Raw genomic sequence first — 21,520 nt, 5'->3', positions numbered from 1 at the left:
GAAATTGGCTTTCTATGTGTGGCCTGCATAGCTCCAGATCAGCCTGTGTCATTTACGCAGTCTGGTCAAGAGATACCTTGTTCCACATAGAGTTTAGCAAAATGTATTTGTCTAATGAGTAGACATAGTAGCTTTTGACCAGACTGTGTAAATGCAAAGGCTGGTCTGGAGCAAAGTCCCTTGCTGAATATGGCGTAAGACCCTTTTTTGCATGCAGTGGCTCATTTCACACTTTACAGTTGTGTTCTAAACAAAGTGGTGCTCCTAAATACTCCTTGTACAATGCTAGACAGAATTGTAAAAGTAATTGGGATAAAAAAGTACTTATTTGAGTCTTGTTCTGGGAAAATGGGGTTTAATACATATTTGTTAAGAGTTGTCCCAGACTAGCCAGTGCAGTCCATTTGACAGTTTTGTCCTAAACTGGATTTTTGTGAGAAAGAGATTTCCTTCAAACGTGAAAATCCCATAAAAGGGGAAAGAATCGTCTCTGATTAGCCTGTTTGGAATGCACAGGCTTATTATCTGGCATGATAATTTACACTCAAGCATTTAATCTTTATGTGTGGACTACACAGGATATTCTGACATGATATTTATGCCCCCCTTCGAAGAAGAGGTGGTATATTGCTTTGCACATGTCGGTCGGTCGGTCCGTCCGTCCGTCCACCAGGTGGTTTCCGGATGATAACTCAAGAACGCTTGGGCCTCGGATCATGAAACTTGATAGGAACATTGATCATGATTCGCAGATGACCCCTATTGATTTTGAGGTCACTAGGTCAAAGGTCACGGTGACTCGAAATGGTAAAATGGTCGTCCCAGGTTAGCATGTGCAGTCCGCATAGCCGAGTCAGGGACGACGCTTTCCGCCAGAACAGAATTGTCGCTGAGAAGAGACTTTTGGTAACGAAACATTCCATAAAAGCGGAAAGTGTCGTCCCTGATTGACCTGTGCACAAAACGCTAAATCCATAAACGGACTACACATGCTAATATGGGGCGACACTAAGAAACTAAATGACCCGCGTCGTGCAAAAACCGGATCTTATGCCACATGCCACCAGCGTAGCTCCAGCCTAGCCTGCGCACCCGCTAATGACAACATGTATTTGCATTTGAAGTGTATTAGGTCTTTCCGCGCCCAAGGCTGCGTTATGTAAGGACCCGGAGTGTGTTCATGTGTAATACACGTACACAGCTATCAATACCGATGGCTATTATGTACAATATATCTAGTTATGGCTATTATTTATATTACATGTACTATATTCTATACATAGTGTAAATAGTATAATATTTATAAATATGTTATACGGTTTTAAAGTTAATCTAATGGCTTCGATCATTATTGACAATACTAATTTAACAAATGGTTTTATTGTGTGGTTTTAATTTGGTTTGTGCTGTATTCCGCACCGAATACGCAGGCAATGAGCGATTTACGCTAAAATATGCTTCTACCGATGACGCTGATGTTGTCCCGAGGCCGAAGGCCGAATACAGTAGTTCGCGAAGCGAACATTCTGTGTCACCAGGTGGCCATTTTAGAGGGGCCGTAGGTCCCGAGAGTATAAGATTCTATAATCCGCACTATCAAAGGCAAACCAGATCGATGGATTCAATCGTTCTAGATCCGGGCCTGTGTCAAGGATATCATTTTCTATCACAGCAACCACCTTCATATTGGATGATGTATTCCCAGGAATGACGACGGTATCGCTTCTCGGCCGTTTGGCTAAGATCAAAGTGTAGTATCTGTTCTTATCAGCTTAATATCTGATACGTTCCCCATTGGGGGACCTCGATATTAAACTGATTTTTGGACACAGATGAGATGTCAGGGGCTTGCTCTGTGGCTGGAGCCTGTGAAGTCCGCACAGGCTTATCAGGGACAACATTTACCGCTTTTATGATATTTTTCGTTTTAAGGCAGTCTGTTCTTAGCAAACATTAAATTAGGCGGAAAGTGTCATTCGGACCGCTAATCTGGGACGACACTTATCGCACATGCATTAAACCCCCCTTTCCACAGAGCTAGGCTCATTTAATTTGCGTTAATCTTTCATCTTTACTTTATTTGTAGAAACCATACGATCGTCCTACTGGTTATACCCAGGGTTTTTGTCTGAAAATATTTAAATTAATACACACATCAGTGTATTAATATTACAGACACTCGCTCGTTGTTATCAATATTGCCTTGAGCTAAGCGAAAAGACTTTTCAAACACAAAAGTGCGAACAAACTTACACTATTATTTAAGGGCTAACTGTATCCGATAATTAATACCAAAATCTTGATCCGAGAAACTAAATGACTGATGGACTGAGTGAGTGACTGTGTGATTGAGTGACTGACTGAGTGAGTGACTGACTGTAAGTGAGGGAGTGAGTGATTGAGTGAGTGACTGACTGAGTGACTAAATGAGTGATTAGTATGCATCTATTTAAAATGTATTCTTTTCTATTAAGGCATTATTCCCGCGAATATATCTATTCATACGACACACGAACACCATGTTAGTGTTCATGTGTCGTATGAATAGATATCGTTGCCGGAAATTAAAATGGAATTAAATATGCAAAACAATAATAAAAACGAGCATTTTGGTATCTACAGACATCTATTTTACCATACCTGGCGCTGAAATTTCGGCAATTGCCACAAGGAACACTGATTTTTAATTGATTAAGTTTATTTTACGAAATAGTGTACGAAATTTTCGTTGATTTTGAGTTGCAATGTTACTTTAAAAGGTTGCTGCATTCTTATCGAACGGCACCATTTAACATCAATAATTCTTTAACGGTTCAATATATCGGAAAAATAGCACCGGAATCGGGTTCAGGTAGACAAAATCACATCGATTGGACTATCTGATTGTTTTATTTCACTGGATTTTAAGGTATACTGGATTTTGAGCTTCTGTTAAAAGTGTGCTGCATTCTTATCGAATTTTATCATTTAAACTCAATAATTCTTTTTCGGATCAATATATCGGCAAATTAACAACGGATTCGGATTCAGCGAGTCAAATTCATATAGATTTCACTATCTTATTGTTTGATTTCGATGGAGCGAACGAGAGAGCGAGCGAGCGAGCGAGCGTATTTCAATTGTGCACGTAAATGGGACGGTCTATGAAAAGGGTGCTTAATGCAAAACATTTTTAGATTATAATTTTTTTTTTTTTTTTTTCAATTTTTTTGTCAAACTTTTAAACAACACTATAAACTGTTTATGTTTTATTAAAAAAACACAAAAAATATTTTTTTTTGTATTATATGATACATATGTATTTTTTTATTTATTTTAAAAAAAAAGATAACTTTTGAACGGCTGTAGATATCTGAAAAATTCTAACGAATTCGTGATCAGCGTGGTCATAGGCATATAGAATTAAACATCTGTTTATTTTATTTCAACGTTATTTTTTTAATGAATAAATTATTTATTTATGTTTTAAATGTTACGGTAACAGACCAAGTATCTGCAACTCATCTTGCTACCAGTTGTTTATAAAAAAATATATAAATCATATTCGATATTTTACATGAGTCACCCAGTCCTCTAAGCCGAAATGATCCGTAAAACAAAAGAGTGTCTTTGTGTCGTATGAACGAATCTGCACTAAAACTTAATTGAGATTCACAAAGTACGGATGATATTCAAATGCATTATTTTTCACTTTCCGGGATGTTGTTTTAGTATGTTGATGCTGCATTAACAAATATACATGTGTATGAAGTGAAAACACCAAAAATAAACAACGGTTGCGATAGACACCTATACACTGTTAGATGCCCATAATATCACTTTAAAAGAGCAACCGACATTGATTGCTATTAAAATCGTTGATTATACACTGATTGATACCCAGGACAAAATGTTCAGTACACTCTGGGTAAATGAGAAAACCCAATAGTGACCAGCCAGGCAGCCTCAAACTGTATGCTGCTTCGGATAGTATACGATTTGGGGTTGCCTGACTGGTCAAGAGTATATTTACGCAGTTATTACTTAGTTGACACTGCATCTATTTCCCAAATATGGAACGGCCGACGTTTATGGTCCTGCCTTTTCTTTGCATCAGAGTGTGCTAGGCAAGTTTCAGTTTTAAAGATCTATCGATCTTATTCCGAAAGATGCAATCAAAAACGTTTATCACGCAGCTCTAAGAAAATCCCATTCGCCAAAATGCAAGCGAGGGAACTCGGGGATTCGGTAGTGAGATTTCGACAAAATCCCTTCACTTCAATAAATGCACCACAAACTCTCGTCTGTCAACGTCGCTGCCAATAAAATACATGTTGCAGACACACTTAGGAAACAGTTGATAACCACTAACGGAATGGGCGCGATCGCGAAATGGCTTTTCATCCAGAAGAGAAAGAGAACTCTTTACAAATAGGCACTACTTTCGTCAATCACCACGTGAAGCAAATATCTTAGTGTAATTTCACCATAAATCAGCCAATCGTGATGCAGCGACTATTTCCGTGTGAAATGCAAAATGTGAAAATTACCATAACTATTTCCGGAATCCCGCGCAAAATGTGAAAATTACCATAATTAACCAGTCATACGCGCATGCCCACAACATAGTCCGCATACACAGCAACTCGGAGTCTCTTCGCAAGTGCAGCGACGCTACATTACAGTGCACACAACATACATTCATTTATCTCTTGCGCTAATCATCACCGCTCAATAACAAATCACTCAAAACACAATACGAAATCCGCTTCGAACTACTTTCCACATCCACTTCTACTTTCCTTTTGCTTTCACGAGCCTGATGCCCCTTTCACTTTCACTTTACTGGCGCAATCCGCATTTACATGACGCACGCTCACATACGCACGCAAATTAACAAAGCAACATATCACGTACATAGAATAAATACAGAAATAACAACGTACTAAGTCACTTGGCTTATATATTTGCTCTTCTCAAAAAATAGTGCCATCAAATGCCCCTCATACGCGCTATTCGCTATGTCGACAACAGCCCTTTCAACATAGTAGTACATAGCCCTACAGCAACAACAACAAGCGCGCGCCAAATATGGCCGATTGAGGAAAGACACAATGAATTTCTCGCAAGTTAGCAGTCACAATAGCTTTGTATCAATGTATAATGCACACCAACTTGTTAAATGACCATTCACCGGGTGAATACAACTGCACGGAGTATTTGGTACGTAGACACAAAATGTGAAACTTTCAAAAAGTCGAGCCCACGATGTTCCAACGACTTTTTTTCAAAAATTCAAAACTTAACGAAAGGCCAGCAAATTCTCTCATCTGATCGAGTGTGATTTGATTTGATTTTATTCGAGTTTAAACTTCCTTAAATCATCTTCATTGCGTACAATACCTAAGGATTATTGAGAGTCCTTCCCTTGGCTTGAACCAGTACATGCCAGGTGTCCTGTCTACTTTGAACAGTTGATCTAAGTGGATTAAGCTAGTCAAGCTTGCGTAGCTACTCAAACAGCGTAATCCAGTACCCTGATGGCTCTTTTACACCAGGACGTCATAAGACTGGAAGTACCTTGTTAGCGCCCCGTACGACAAAAGGGCTCCAGAACTCCTGTATGTCCATGGGAAGGTCACCATCCCGTCCTTGCTGTCTCATGAAGTCGGATTGCCAGTGAGCTTTGTTTGGAGTATGAAATTCAAATTTAAAAATGCTTGTAAATAAAAGCTTAGCAGAAATTGCCCGAATCAAAATCTTGCTGACTTAATTAAAAGTAAATTGTGTTAATAATTTTGACTTTACTGTTTGACAAATCTAGAGATGGGGTGCATCATCCTTATTGTTTGCTCATGAAACTACATTTAACTCTGACTAAAGTTCAGCATCACTGAGTACAATTAGACTTGAGTCCTCTAGGAGGGAAGTTCACCATCCCGGCAATGCTGTCACATGAAGTCACATTGCCAGTGAGAGTCCATCAGAGTTTAAAACCCAATTTAACAAAAACCAACAAATCTTGTTAAATAAATAAAATAATAAAAACAGTTCAAAATAATGATTTATTAATTTACGGTTTTTATGCTCTGTTCCTTCAACTTTAAAGAGATGTGCTTAAATTTTCACAGCCTATTTCAATATTTTTCAAAGAATACTGTTAGAATAGCAAACAGTTTGGATCCTGATGGCGTCTCATCTGGATCCAAACTGTTTGCAAAGGCCTTCAATATTCGGTTCCAGCACTGAAAGACTTTAATGTCTATTTCTACCAAATGCAGAACATCAAAAAATGCACATACTGCAAGAGCTGAATAACTGGCATGCTTAACTTTTTCATAACCAAAAGATTCTTTTCTGTAATAAAAGGCTTAGGGATTCATTAAATACGAATAAAACAAATCCCAAAAAGGTGCACATTTTCTCTGTGATAATTTTATTGACTCGCATAACTCCAACATCTTGTTAAAAGTCGTCTGAATGTGAGAAACGCGCCATAAATAAATTTTCAAAGGGAATTTTGTTCCTGACACATTCTTAGAAAACGGAAAACATATTGCACTGCAGGTTTTATTTATTAAAGACCTTTCTTACTAGATTCAAATTTTAAAGGCTTCATTTCCAACCCTTAGTTACTGATGAACAGCAAACAGCATAAAATCTGAACAGACTGCAAGTTACTCGCAGGCTGTTCTGGTTTTATGCTGTTTGCACATAGCAATTTTCACTTTGAGTGGGAAAGGGTTAATGAATAAGATCATCCAATTCATAGCAACAAATACTTGTCTCTGTATGTATTACTTTCAAAAAAGGCATTTTATGCTGGACATGTAAAGATGTTCTTAGAGTACAACATTACAATTGTTCACTGCCTGATAAGTCACAGTAGTCTTTATATTACTACATTCACTGAAACAAATTATATATAAAAAAATAGCCATCAGTGCTTTTTGTTAACAAATTTGGGTGCAACTTATTAATAGCAATGTGATGTTGTTAGACTCTGCATGCAGTCTCCTTGATTGTAAAAAGCTCTGCCCAAGTGTCTGTTTTCATCAAAACTTCAAATTGTTTTGACTGGTAAAAGTTTAGCAAGTTCCTGATTTAGAAAAGGTTTGTAAAAAGAATTTTCATTGGATGAAAAACCAACTGCAAACAATGAACTGTTATGGAACAGTTAAAATGGACGTATTTTTATGTGGTTAGCCATTCAGAGCTATATTAGCAGGTGCTCATTATAATGACGCTCATTGATTACGCTTTGACTACCGAACAGATGTGTACAGCATTCGAATTTCAGTTGAGCCCCAGTTGAGACCAATTGAGCAAAGTATGGAATTGTGTCAATTCATGAAATACCTAATGTCTATGACTATTTCATGTTTTTTTTCTTCACATTTACATGTTATAAACAAGTCAATATTACTAAAAGGACTACCATTTTATTTTATTTTATACTTAGGGAAACAATGAAAATGTTACAGAAATGTTTTTGACTTAAACATTTACAGAGCGCCCCAAGCACAATGGTTATCGGGAACCAAGGACTCGGTTATCATAAATAGGGGCAGCTTGTCTGCTAATCTGACTGACCTTCCAGAATTACTTTCACCAGGTACTAGACTGGTTCTGCTTGGTGCATGGGAGTTGAAGGGAATACAGTCGTGCATGTAAATAGATGGCTTTGGGTGAAATGCTGCTGATATTGATATGACATTATTATTCAGAAATGCATGGGATATTTATTTTAACAGAGCATTACTTTTTACCTCCCAATCTTACCTTAATTCAAAATTTAGGACAAAAACAAAACAAAAAATAAGAATAATTAAATTAAATGTATAGAATTATAGAAAAACTAATCAAAGTTAGAATGTTTTCAATGTAATCTTTTACAATAGTTTGTTTGTTTCATGATGGTAAAAGCCAACAATGGAAATCATTTTGTTTTAGTATTGGAACCTTACCATTATAGAAATCTATGCCTCAACTAAAATAATTCACACAAGACCAAACAATAAAAGTGAACCTAGTAGTTTGCTTCAAAAGCCATTCAAGTTCTTGCTTTATTTTTGTTCACATCCTGTCAAAGAAGTATTCAATACACCTGCTTGATAATTGTCCATAAAGTATAACATTTTCCAAAGTTCTTTTTTGTAAAAAAAATGTGAATAATATAATAGTAAACAGTTTTTGTCTTTGATCTCTTTTTGTTTCTGCTTACCAAAGATTTATGTTGCTCTTACTAATAAAGTGTGCAAAAATATGTGAGGAAATCACCACGTTTTGTACATTACCTATGTAACAACCCTTTGACAATATTTCAACCTTCAAAAACTATCACCCCTTCCACCTTGCAGAAAAGTTATGCTTGCTTTTGTTAAGTCATATCAAGTAAATTATAACCACACTTCCACATTCCTTCGCTAAAGTGTGTCCAGTACAGTTATTTTTTTGCCAATTGTGAAAAGATACTGTACTAGCCCAATTGGGAAAAATTGTCTGCAAAAAAAACCTGAAATTGGGAAAATTCATGTTGTGAATTCATCATATTGGGAAATTGGTGTATTTAATATTTTGCTCCCAAATGCTTTAAAATTGGTAACTTAGTGTTGTCAAGTTGTCAATATTTTATTTACTTAGGTTCAAGCCAAAGAACTGCATAAGGAAACTTAAATGTTGCATTTTATACAAAATAATTTATTTTATTTTTTTCATTTTGGAAACCTTCAAGTGGGAATATTTTTACAGCCATTGGCAGATTTAAGATGTTTTCCCAGTGCTGTTTTCCAGTACTTTATAAAGAAGGGAAAAAAACGCTGATTGGGCTAGCTCAGATGTTAAAGCACTGGACTACAAATCTGAGGATCACAGGTCTAAGTGGGCTAGCTCAGATGTTAAAACACTGGACTACAAATCTGAGGATCACAGGTTCAATTCCCGGCCCAGAGTTGGGATTGGTCATGAAATCCTTTCTTAGGTTTTTTATTATGCCCCCTTTCCAAGAAAAGGGGGTATATAGTTTTCGCACTGTCCATCTGTCTGTCTGTCATACTTCTCAAGTGTTTGACATTGATCTTAATGTCGCTATTCCCTTCTGAAGCAGAAAGCCAGGATTATGCTGTCCCCGATGTCACCAAGTCAGCCCTGATGACTTTCCCGCAGGCACGCAAGCAGAACAACCTGGACAAGCCACCCCCACGGTATGACGCACTCTACGCTGCAGCAGATATTGTCAGCACCCAGGTCCCAAATATACCCTCCTTGCAGGCAAGTATAGAATCACCCAGGTCCTCAATATACCCTTCCCTGTAGGCAAGTATAGCAGCACCCAAGTCCCCAATATACCCCCCTGCAGGCAAGTTAATGCATCAGAAGTTTTCTCATAATGTTTTAGATTTATAACTTGATATATATGGACAATATCTATCACAAGTTAAAATCGTGATCACCATTGTTCTAAAACTAGGTCAATAGGTCAAATCTTGCAACCACTTTATAAATGACTCTATTTTCCTGAAGCTTGGTCTTCATATTAATTTGGACAAAAATTAGGTTGAATGTGAATCTAGGTCATGTGCATTTATACAAGGTGAATAAGTCAAATCTTAGATAACCTTGCCACCACTCTGGGAGCCACATTGATGACTCAATCTTAATGAAACGTCTTACAAAAAAAATTTGGACAATATCTTTGCAGAGATTGCTTGTAGGTCTAAATACTATGTCATCTGGTCAAATCTTATGAAAGCCTTGCTACCACTCTAGAGGCCATAGAGGTCTGAATCTTTATAAAACGTGGTCAGAATGTCTATCTTGCCAGTATATTGGTTGGGTTGGAGTCTGCGTCATTTGCATTCAAAATCTAGGTCACTAGGTCAAATCAAAGAAAACCTCATTACCTCTAATCATTAATGAAGCTTAAGTATTATGTGAGACAAGTCTTATAAATATTTAGTATATTATTATGATTTATTGTCCTTTAATAAAACATCCATGTGGTTATACAAATAAACTCTACCTTTCTACAGAATAACATGTGTCTTTAACTCTAACTCGCATATTTTTCCTATAATATGACAGGGTGTGAGTGGCAACAATGTATATGCTGTTCCCAATGAGGAGCTGCTTCTCAGCATTGAAGTTTCCGTCAACGAATTCCCTCGCGAGAATCTACGCTTTATCGAGGTGTTGGGACAGGGGCAGTTTGGAGAGGTAGGAAGGGGGGAACACTCTGTGTTTGTTAAGGGAGAGCAATCTTAATGTGTGTGTTAGGAGAGAGAGATTATGAGTAAACAACTGTCATATCTTTGTAACCTGACTTCAAAATCCTAACAATATGTGATGCGCTCTTCTTGTTTATACGCAAATGACTTTCATATAAATTTAAACAAAGACAGATATAAAAAAGACAATCATTGCGTAATATTATTGTTTTAGTATTGGCATTATTAAATATTAGCTACATGCCAGTTAAATACCTTAGATGGGCAAATAATCTTGCAAGAACAGACACAAACTAATTACTGCTAATAAATTTTAATTCAATGTCTCCGTAATTGTATTAAATGTACAATACTTGGGTTATGTAGTTTCCTTAACAAAATAGACATTTCAATATTCATCTACAACCCTGTAAAACATATCTATCCATTCCCATGTGTATCACCTGTGTGATAACTTATCAATCCATTCCATGTAGGTTCACCTGTGTGATAACTTCTCAATCTCTTCCCATGTAGGTTTACCTGTTTGATACATGTAACTTATCATTCCATTCCCATGTAGGTTCACCTGTGTGATAACTTCTCAATCTCTTCCCATGTTGGTTCACCTGTGTGATACATGATACTTATCAATCCATTCCCATATAGGTTCACCTGTGTGATACATGTTACTTATCAATCCATACCCATGTAGGTTCACCTGTGTGATACATGTAACTTATCAATCCTTTCCCATGTAGGTTCACCTGTGTGATAACTTATCAATCCATACCCATGTAGGTTCACCTATGTGATAACTTATCAATCCAATCCCATGTAGGTTCACCTGTGTGATAACTTATCAATCTAATCCCATGTAGGTTCACCTGTGTGATACATGTAACTTATCAATTCAATCCCATGTAGGTTCACCTGTGTGATACATGTAACTTATCAATCCAATCCCATGTAGGTTCACCTGTGTGATAGCTTATCAATCCATTTCCATGTAGGTTCACCTGTGTGATACATGTAACTTATCAATCCAATCCCATGTAGATTCACCTGTGTGATAACTTATCAATCCATACCCATGTAGGTTCACCTGTGTGATAACTTATCAATCCAATCCCATGTAGGTTCACCTGTGTGATACATGTAACTTATCAATCCAATTCCATGTAGGTTCACCTGTGTGATACATGTAACTTATCAATCTAATCCCATGTAGGTTCACCTGTGTGATAACTTATCAATCCTTTCCTATGTAGGTTCACCTGTGGGATACATGTAACTTATCAATCCATTTCCTTGTAGGTTCACCTGTGTGATAACTAATCAATCTATTCCCATGTAGGTTCACCTGTGTGACGCAGTGAACATGAGTCACTTTGTGGAGGAAGACTTCATAATGAACCGCACACTGTCCAGACCGTGCCTGGTGGCCGTGAAAATACTCAGAACAGACGCAGAGGACAGAGCCAGGTTGGTAGGCACACAGTCATCTTGGGGTGGGAGGGGACAGAGCCATGTTGGTTGGCCCACCTTAAAATGTTTATTATTTTTTATTCAGAAACAACTGAGTTGATCAAAACGTTAACAAGCAGACTTACTAAAATATAAAAAGGAACATGATATAAAATCCTTGCAAAATATTTTAGCTGATGTATTTGATTTTGCCATAAAAACAAGCAATTTACAGTTTTACCATTACATTTGCAAAAACAAAACCAACAAGAAACCGTCGGAGACGGGTGATGCTCCCGAAAGGTTTTTTTTTGGTCACACTATTGCACTACATATTCAGATAAAAGGAAACGTCTTGAGGGGCATAACTTTGGACAAAATAATACGATAGATAGTTTAGCAACTTAAAAATTTCAAAGGGCCATAACTCTCTAAATAAATCACCTAACCAGAACATAAATAACATGCGCATCTCCTTAAGGTAGTAAAGCTTCCCATAAAGCTTCATTGAATTCCAGGCATTAGTTGCTGAGAAATCGCCTTGACAAGAATTGCACTATATGTACAGTTAATGGAAAATTTCAAAGTGCCATAAGTCTGTGAAAAATCATAGGACCATACGTGGCTGATAATATGCACATCTCCTCCTGGTAGTGAAGCTTCCCATAAAGTTTCATTGAATTCCGGTCATTAGTTGCTGAGAAATAGCCCGGACAAGAATTGCACTATATGTACAGTTAATGGAAAATTTCAAAGGGTCATAACTCTGTGAAAAATCATCCGACCAGAACCGGCTGATAATATGCACAGTCATGTCCTCTTGATAGTGAAGCTGTCCATAAAGTTTAATTGAATTCCGGTCATTAATAGCTGAGAAATATCCCGGACAAAAATTGTGCACGGACGGATGGACACACGCACGGACAGACGAAGTGGCGACTATATGCTCCCCCAAAAAATTTTGGGGGAGCATAAAAATTAATGACAGTTTACTTTATATCTGGCTGTTAAAAAACTCACATCTCTACGCCACCTATTGGTCTAATTGCACGTGCATAAAGTGTCATCCCAGGTTAGCCTTTGCAGTCCATACAAGCTAATCAGGGACAACACTTTCCCACTAACCTGGATATTTGTATAGAAGAGACTTCCTTTATATGTTTATTTGGCTCATATGTTAATTTTGTTCACATGTTTATTTGGCTCACTTGTTTATTTGGCTCATATGTTTATTCGGCTCACATGTTTATTTGGTTCATATGTTTATTTGGCTCTCATGTTTATTTGGCTCATATGTTTTTTTATTTGGCTCATATGTTTATTTGGCTCATATGTTTATTTGGCTCTCATGTTTATTTGGCTCATATGATTATTTGGCTCATATGTTAATTCGGCTCATATGTTTCTTCTGTGATTTACAGGGCAGACTTTCTGAAGGAGATCAAGATAATGTCCCAGCTACGGGACCCAAACATCGTGCGTGTTCTGGGCGTGTGTACGGGGGAGGAGCCACTGTGTATGATAGTAGAGTACATGAAGTATGGAGACCTCAACCAGTTCCTGCTGGACCATGTGCTGGAGACGCCCTCAGCGCAGGCTGTCAATGCTAAAATACTCAGATGAGTCATTGAGACGCCTTCCGTGCAGGCTATCAATGCTAAAATATTCAGGTGTGTCTTTCAGTGATATTCAGGAGGAGACGCTCTTTGCGCAAGCTATCAACACTAAAATACTCCTGTGATTCACAGACTGGAGTTGTCTAATAGACTACCCTTATAATCACGTCAACCCACATAAACTAAATCAATCCATTTATATTAAAAGCAATGCAGTTATAATTCTCTTTATTCAAATCAACGCACTTATAATCAAGTCAATCAACTATGTCTTACACCATTCACTTATAATCAACTACTATTGAAATCAATACACTTGTCATCAAACCAATCCACCCATAGTCAAACCGCTGAGAGCAAACTGTTTTCCACTCAGAAGCAAAGTTAAAATGGCTTCTGCAACCAGCATAAAACCAAAACAGCCTGCGAGTAATTCGCAGTCTGTTCAGGTTTTATTCTGTTTGCTTCTCATCAGTATCTTATGGTGAAGCCATTTTAAACTTTAATATATTAAGAAAAGACTTAATTTGAAGTTGATTTTCTAAAGGACTTCAAATGCGTAAAAATGCTTTTATAAGGGGTAAAGGGTTAAGTGGTTTTGCTGTTGTATGACACTTGTTTCTACGGTGTCTTCAGATCAATGAGATCATATTATTAAACAATTATTACACTTTTAACATCTTTTCATGCACTTTCTGAGTATTTGAACTCGCCAGATCACACTTGTGGTCAGTCTATTTCTAGCATTGTTCATCGTATGTCCTGAATGTTGTTGCCACTTTAGTGGTTGTATTTTATATCTTGATAAAACTTGGTCAGAAAATCTATCTTGATAACATCTAGAACAAATTCAAATCTGGGTCATGTGCATCCAAAAACTTAGTAACCATGTGAAATCTTATAAAACTTTGTTAACACTTTAGAAGCAACCTCACTGAAACTTTGTTAGAATCTAGACAATATTGTATCAAAGTATGAGTCTGGGTCACATGTAACAAACAACTTGGCCACTTGGTGTAATCATTGAAAACTCATACTACCACTCAAGAAGCCACATTTCAGGCTCAATCTTGACTTAGCATAATCAAAATGTTTATCTTGACAATATTTACGCCATGATTGAATTTTAGTCAGGAGTGGTTCTAAAACCAGGTCACCATTACAAGTTTTCAACAATTGGTCCTAGTTGAACTTTGCACTTCAGGGCCATTATTGCCCTCTTGTTTGTTACAAAGATGCTTTTGTTCAGAATTTAATTTCCAATATTGTTATTACATACCATAAAATATATCACACAATATTGTTAGTGCAAACCATATATTGCACATTTTAGTTACGGGTGCCTGATTTACATGGCGTCCCAAATTGCCTCTGGCATGAAGTACCTCGAGTCTCTGAACATGGTGCATCGTGACCTCGCTGTACGCAACTGCCTTGTTGGCATGAACTTCACGATCAAGATTTCAGACTTTGGGATGAGTCGGATTTTGTACAGTGCTGACTATTACAAGATAGAGGGACGAGCTGTTCTTCCGATAAGATGGATGGCCTGGGAGTCTATACTACTGGTAAAGTGGCGTCAAATCTTAAAAGAGACTCACATGATTTACCTAAGTTTTATGGGAGAACTTATTGATAAATTTATTGAGTTTTGAAATACAAATGTTTCATATAGTTTCAAATTTGAGTGAATGCAATGTGTACATGTCACTGGTTAAATAACAGAGGAACATGAATAAAAAGTTACAAATAAGGGATTTGAAAGTAATGTGCAAATAAAATTGTTCATTCAAATTGTAAATTGAAATCAGAAAATGATACTTCAGATTGTGTTGAACTTTTTGATTAAGACAGGGTAAACTCAACTGGGAAATAAACTGTGTAGGGCCCTCCTAAAATACTAAAATTGTGTTCTGGAAACTTACAGTATGAAATTAATTGAAATCTTTTAATATTAAACATCTTTCAAGCACATTCATTTAAAGTACATATTTCTTCTATTACACCGAATGGTTGTACAGCTTAATTTTTTTCCACACTGAAAAATGACAACTCGCGGAAAATAAGTATTTAGGGAAAAATACATAAACATTTACAAGATAGCTTACCTTCTTTGGTATATTTTTAAGGGCAAGTTTACGACAAAGTCAGATGTCTGGTCGTTTGGAGTAACGCTGTGGGAAATATTGACTTTTGCCCGTGATCAGCCATATCATAATCTAAGTGATGATCAAGTGATCGCCAATGCGGGACATTTCTACAGAAGTGACGGACAGCAGATGCTTCTACCACAGCCCATCGTGTGCCCCCGTGAGATTTACGACATGATGGTTGAATGTTGGAACCGCTCCGACTGTGAGCGACCCACATTCAAAGACATTCACATGTTCTTGTTACGAAAGAACATGGGATACAATCCAAAGGATGAAAAGTTGAACCAATTAAAAGTTCCAGTGTGTTAGCTATGGTGAACATATACAGAAATTCAATTGTGACAGCTGAGCTGTTGACTCGTTCAATTCTCTGCCAATAATTGGAAGCAAAATTTAGTGTTGTGAGAAAAGCACTCATTTCACATAGTGCTCTCCCTTTGTAAACAATAATGTCAAAGGTTAAAACTAAGGAGATCCAAATGAAAGTAACATAAGAGCTCATGGCTTGGTCCTGGTGTTTTAACCTATTATTAAAAGAAAGCCTGAAGCCTTCATCACTTCTGTTAGTGTGCCATTGTGCTATTGACTAAAAAACGTCTCAGTCTACAACTAGAGTAAATGATATCTTTCTGAAGTGCTAACCATTATATTATTATATGTCCTGTGTATATTTTTTAATGTTTTGAAAAACACTTCAGTGTTTGAAATAAAATCAACAAATACTTCTGTTAATATAGGTTAGAATAAACGCATCTATTTATGAAAGGTCCATGCTGTCCATTGCCGGTATAAATCTGAATGTAAAAATATTATATTAAAAAAAAAGAATGGCATGCAGATTTTATATGTATTAATATATTACAGTTGTATATAGGCAGACTGCATTTGTAACATTAGTACATGCAGGTGTTACAAGATGGTCAAGTTGATAAAAGTGCAATGTGTTCCATGTTTATGTCAGAATAGTATTTGTGTGATACATTATGCTCAGAATACTTTTACATCTGATAGCTTGTTTAATGTTCATATCAAGCAATGTCTTATGATAACTTTATCATTCTTTGTATTCTTTATAACATCGTTTTACATTTGTGTATCAGTGTAAAGAATCAAATTGCTATCATGTAATTATTTGTTACAAGTTGTTAGTGCCATTTTTGTATTGTTGTTGTTTATTTTATGTATACCCATAATTGTTCTGAAAAAGTTTTCATGTATAGACCTTCAAAATGTTTGGAGCTGCTTCATGCGAAAATGGGTCTTATTACATAGCTCCCGACCAGTCTGACCATTCACTCAGTCAGGGCAGGAGCTACCCTGTCTGCGAATGAAACCTCCATATCTTGCCTGACTTTATAGCAGACAGGGTAGATTCTAATCAGACTGGGCTTATGCGCAGGCTGGTTTTGTGCTATGTTGGCAGCATATGGCATAAGACCCATTTTTGCATGTTGCTTGTAATTTTATGCTTGCTTGTTGATATTCTCACTCATTACTAAACAGTGTACACTTTATTGAACACGTCATTCCCAATTGACTTCTTTTTGTTCAGTGTCCTTAACAGAATCATACTACGCCATATGGTTGTTACATGGACACATTAACACGTTGGTTTATACATTTCCTTCTGATCATGAAATCCAGTCAATGTTTACAAATTATGTGTACAGCTATGAGTGCTGCTGCTGATTTTTCTTACACGATAAAGCTGTAACCAGAGTCTGTTTATTCGGTAAACAGAACATATTTATTTATTTTATATACTCATAGTGGTATCTGACAATACGAAAAAAGCTTAAAGAACATTTAAACGATTGCAGGAAAATATTTGATTTACTTATTTTATATTACTATGTCTGCATGTCAGCATGAAATGTTTACTTAAAAAAAAGATAAATATAACATCCTCCACATAAATATAACATCCTCCACATAAATATAACATCCTCCACATAAATATAACATCATCCACATAAATATAACATCATCCACAGTATTAATACAGTGGGAGGTATGTTGATTTTCTGCCATTTACTCCTCAATTATCTCACTAAAAGGGCTGCAATTATGTTTTATGTCAAGTGTTGTAATTATTGTGGTATATTTTGTATTTCTTGTTGTGCAAATTGGGAAGAATTACATTTCAAAATGTTTTCTTTTTAATACCGTATCTGTAGTATACAACGGGCTAACTCCATTAATGTGCATGTGAGTTTAGTTCTTTTTAAAGCGCCTTAATCACCTTATTACCTCCCATGGCCACATCATGATATCTTGGAGTGATCTCCCTTTTTCTGTTTGTTCATTCCTGCCGTAATATCAACAATTTGTGAATAATTGGACTGTTTTGCCTTTGGGGCCCAGAAAAAGTATCAGCGTGAATTCAAGCTATTGTTGAAGAATGATTTCATTTCATCTAAAATTGCATGCCTTCCTAGGAACATCACAAACAAACTGCATTTTGTAGAAAAATACTTTACTTTAAACTGCTACACATTGTTATGCTCCTTTGCAATAGATGGATTCAATTGCAGGCTTTTTTAAATTTGACTTAATTTTTGTATTAACAAGGCTTAGCCCTTTGCTGTATACATGCTGTGCTTTCATTTTTTCATTATTTGCAAGTTTGCACGTGTGAGTTCCAGTAAGAATAGAACACATGAAGTGTGTGATTATTGATGTGAGTTCCAGTAAGAATAGAACACATGCAGTGTGTTATTATTGATGTGAGTTCCAGTAAGAATAGAACACATGCAGTGTGTGATTATTGATGTGAGTTCCAGTAAGAATAGAACACATGCAGTGTGTGATTATTGATGTGAGTTCCAGTAAGAATAGAACACATGCAGTGTGTGATTATTGATGTGAGTTCCAGTAAGAATAGAACACATGCAGTGTGTTATTATTGATGTGAGTTCCAGTAAGAATAGAACACATGCAGTGTGTGATTATTGATGTGAGTTCCAGTAAGAATAGAACACATGCCGTGTGTGATTATTGATGTGAGTTCCAGTAAGAATATAACACATGCAGTGTGTGATTATTGATGTGAGTTCCAGTAAGAATAGAACACATGCAGTGTGTGATTATTGATGTGAGTTCCAGTAAGAATAGAACACATGCAGTGTGTGATTATTGATGTGAGTTCCAGTAAGAATAGAACACATGCAGTGTGTGATTATTGATGTGAGTTCCAGTAAGAATAGAACACATGCAGTGTGTGATTATTGATGTGAGTTCCAGTAAGAATATAACACATGCAGTGTGTGATTATTGATGTGAGTTCCAGTAAGAATATAACACATGCAGTGTGTTATTATTGATGTGAGTTCCAGTAAGAATAGAACACATGCAGTGTGTGATTATTGATGTGAGTTCCAGTAAGAATAGAACACATGCAGTGTGTGATTATTGATGTGAGTTCCAGTAAGAATAGAACACATGCAGTGTGTGATTATTGATGTGAGTTCCAGTAAGAATAGAACACATGCAGTGTGTGATTATTGATGTGAGTTCCAGTAAGAATAGAACACATGCAGTGTGTGATTATTGATGTGAGTTCCAGTAAGAATAGAACACATGCAGTGTGTGATTATTGATGTGAGTTCCAGTAAGAATAGAACACATGCAGTGTGTGATTATTGATGTGAGTTCCAGTAAGAATAGAACACATGCAGTGTGTTATTATTGATGTGAGTTCCAGTAAGAATAGAACACATGCAGTGTGTGGTTATTGATGTGAGTTCCAGTAAGAATAGAACACATGCAGTGTGTGATTATTGATACGTGTGAGTTCCAGTAAGAATAGAACACATGCAGTGTGTGATTATTGATGTGAGTTCCAGTAAGAATAGAACACATGCAGTGTGTGATTATTGATGTGAGTTCCAGTAAGAATAGAACACATGCAGTGTGTGATTATTGATGTGAGTTCCAGTAAGAATAGAACACATGCAGTGTGTTATTATTGATGTGAGTTCCAGTAAGAATAGAACACATGCAGTGTGTGATTATTGATGTGAGTTCCAGTAAGAATAGAACACATGCAGTGTGTTATTATTGATGTGAGTTCCAGTAAGAATAGAACACATGCAGTGTGTGATTATTGATGCATGTGGCCAGCTTATTTTCATCACCGTGCTGTTACACAGTTTGTGTTGTAATTTACTTGCCGTTCTCTTCATGAACCCATTTATGCCTAGTGGACTCTCCCATCCTTCTAAATTGGATCAATTTATTTCCAAAATTAGTACATTTATTTCTATATTTAGAATATTTTTTACAGAAATTCCTTTAAGCAAACAGCGCAGACCCTGATGAGACGCCGCATTATGCAGCGTCTCATCTGGGTCTACGCTGTTTGCCAAGGCTTTTTTTCTATACGCTATGCATAAATGGGTTAAAAACCAAAGGAATTACCGTGATAACTAACAAATTCAAGCCATAACTATCACTGATTCCATATTGAGGCTTCTTTCTTGTTTTTGAATGTGCATAATATTTCATTCCATTTATATTTCACATGTCACATATTAAGCTGTTAATATTGTATACATTTTGTTTATAAATATGAGCATCGCTCTGGGAAAACCAGGTTTAATGCATGTGCTGAAAGACTTTGTTTAAATGAAAGATTCCTTAAAAGCAAACAGTGGTTTTCCTGATTGTGCTGAAAGACTTTGTTTAAATGAAAGATTCCTTAAAAGCAAACAGTGGTTTTCCTGATTGTGCTGAAAGACTTTGTTTAAATGAAAGACTCCTTAAAAGCAAACAGTGGTTTTCCTGATTGTGCTGAAAGACTTTGTTTAAATGAAAGATTCCTTAAAAGCAAACAGTGGTTTTCCTGATTGTGCTGAAAGACTTTGTTTAAATGAAAGATTCCTTAAAAGCCAACAGTGGTTTTCCTGATAAGCCTGTGTGGACTGCACACGCAAATCTGGGAAACACTTGACGCACATCCATTAAGCCCTGTTGTTCTAAGGGTGGGTCATATATATATATATATATTTGGATAGATTCACAGTCATCTATTTGACAAAGTCATGTACTTTTTTTCTAGAATTTTGGTGCCTAATACTCGTAATACGAAAAGTTGTAAAAAATATTTATTAAAACAATCTGAATCTGTTGTTGTTGTTTTATTACCTAAATAAGAATACATAAACCTTCAACCTAAAATGTTGTTAGTTTTTAATTCATTAATTATACTCATAAACAATGCCACCAAATCTGGCAGGTACCCAGTCAAGAGTTCATCATTAAACTGTTACAACTGCCTGTCATCGATGCTCAACCCTCCAAATATTGTTTTGATGCTTTTGGTATGTTACTTCCGTATTAAGAAAGCAGATTCAAGTTATGGCATGTAATTATCGGGACAAAAGTCTTAATAAACATTTTATGGATATTATTCAGAGTTTAATAAATGATAAAATATGCTGATTACATAATAATGTAAAATTAAGGCAAAAAAAAATATATGTTTGCACTTAGAAACGTGTTATTTTTATAAGTTGGAAGCAATATTTCTAGTAAGGCATTACAATGAAACCCACAAAGAAAAGATATGTTCATTTATTAGGTTGTTGTTTTAATGTGTTTAAATAAAATTTCATTTTAGTTGTGATAATAACATTTGATGTATTGGTTTAATTTTGAATGGGGGTGTTAAAACAGTTTCTTTTAGCCTTTGGAGCAAACTGTTCATAAAACATTTAACCGGGGTATATCTAGTCAGATTTTAGGTGTATGTGTTATTTTCTTGTTCCAAGGGTCTATTAATCTCTGCCTAGGCTGGCCCTATTGTTAATGTGCCGCATTAATGTGACTTAAGCCATTATTATCAAAGCCATTATTTTTATTTGAGAATTTGAGTACAAGACATTTACTTTGGTGATGCATTTGTTAATATTTGCATATTCTACTGGTATATTATTTGATTGTTCTTAGTCCTTCAGTTACGTAAGTTGTTTTCTGGTAAATCTTGTTATTGTAACATAATTATGTGTTAATGATGTTGTTATTATGTGAACATGAAACTGATGACAGTGTGAGATAGAACAGAAATACAAACCATTGTTTTACGTCTCTCAACAAATCT

General features: G+C 36.2%; 1 protein-coding gene and 1 non-coding gene across 2 annotated transcripts; both read left to right on the top strand.

Moving 5' to 3' along the window:
• Positions 1-1,718: 1,718 nt before the first annotated feature.
• LOC127840208 (U2 spliceosomal RNA) lies at positions 1,719-1,903 on the top strand. Its single transcript, XR_008030473.1, has one exon. It is a non-coding gene; the product is annotated as a U2 spliceosomal RNA (small nuclear RNA).
• A 7,146-nt stretch (positions 1,904-9,049) lies between these two features.
• LOC127838049 (discoidin domain-containing receptor 2-like) lies at positions 9,050-20,543 on the top strand. The gene is made up of 6 exons (XM_052365562.1): positions 9,050-9,249; positions 10,063-10,194; positions 11,542-11,669; positions 13,073-13,266; positions 14,597-14,835; positions 15,397-20,543. The coding sequence occupies exons 1-6, from the start codon at positions 9,061-9,063 to the stop codon at positions 15,727-15,729; spliced, it is 1,215 nt and encodes a 404-aa protein (XP_052221522.1). The 5' UTR covers positions 9,050-9,060; the 3' UTR covers positions 15,730-20,543.
• Positions 20,544-21,520: the final 977 nt, after the last annotated feature.

This window comes from Dreissena polymorpha, chromosome 7 (genome assembly GCF_020536995.1).
Source record: "Dreissena polymorpha isolate Duluth1 chromosome 7, UMN_Dpol_1.0, whole genome shotgun sequence".
Taxonomy (NCBI): Eukaryota; Metazoa; Mollusca; class Bivalvia; order Myida; family Dreissenidae; genus Dreissena; species Dreissena polymorpha.
The sequence above is the reverse complement of the archived record's forward strand: the minus strand, read 5'-3'. Positions and strand labels throughout refer to the sequence as shown.

Coding starts and splice junctions, on each gene's coding strand:
- LOC127838049 (XM_052365562.1), top strand. CDS start 9,061: ATGTCGCTATTCCCTTCTGAAGCAGAAAGCCAGGATTATGCTGTCCCC. Junction 9,250..10,062: donor CAAATATACCCTCCTTGCAG/GCAAGTATAGAA, acceptor ATAATATGACAG/GGTGTGAGTGGCAACAATGT. Junction 14,836..15,396: donor CCTGGGAGTCTATACTACTG/GTAAAGTGGCGT, acceptor TATATTTTTAAG/GGCAAGTTTACGACAAAGTC.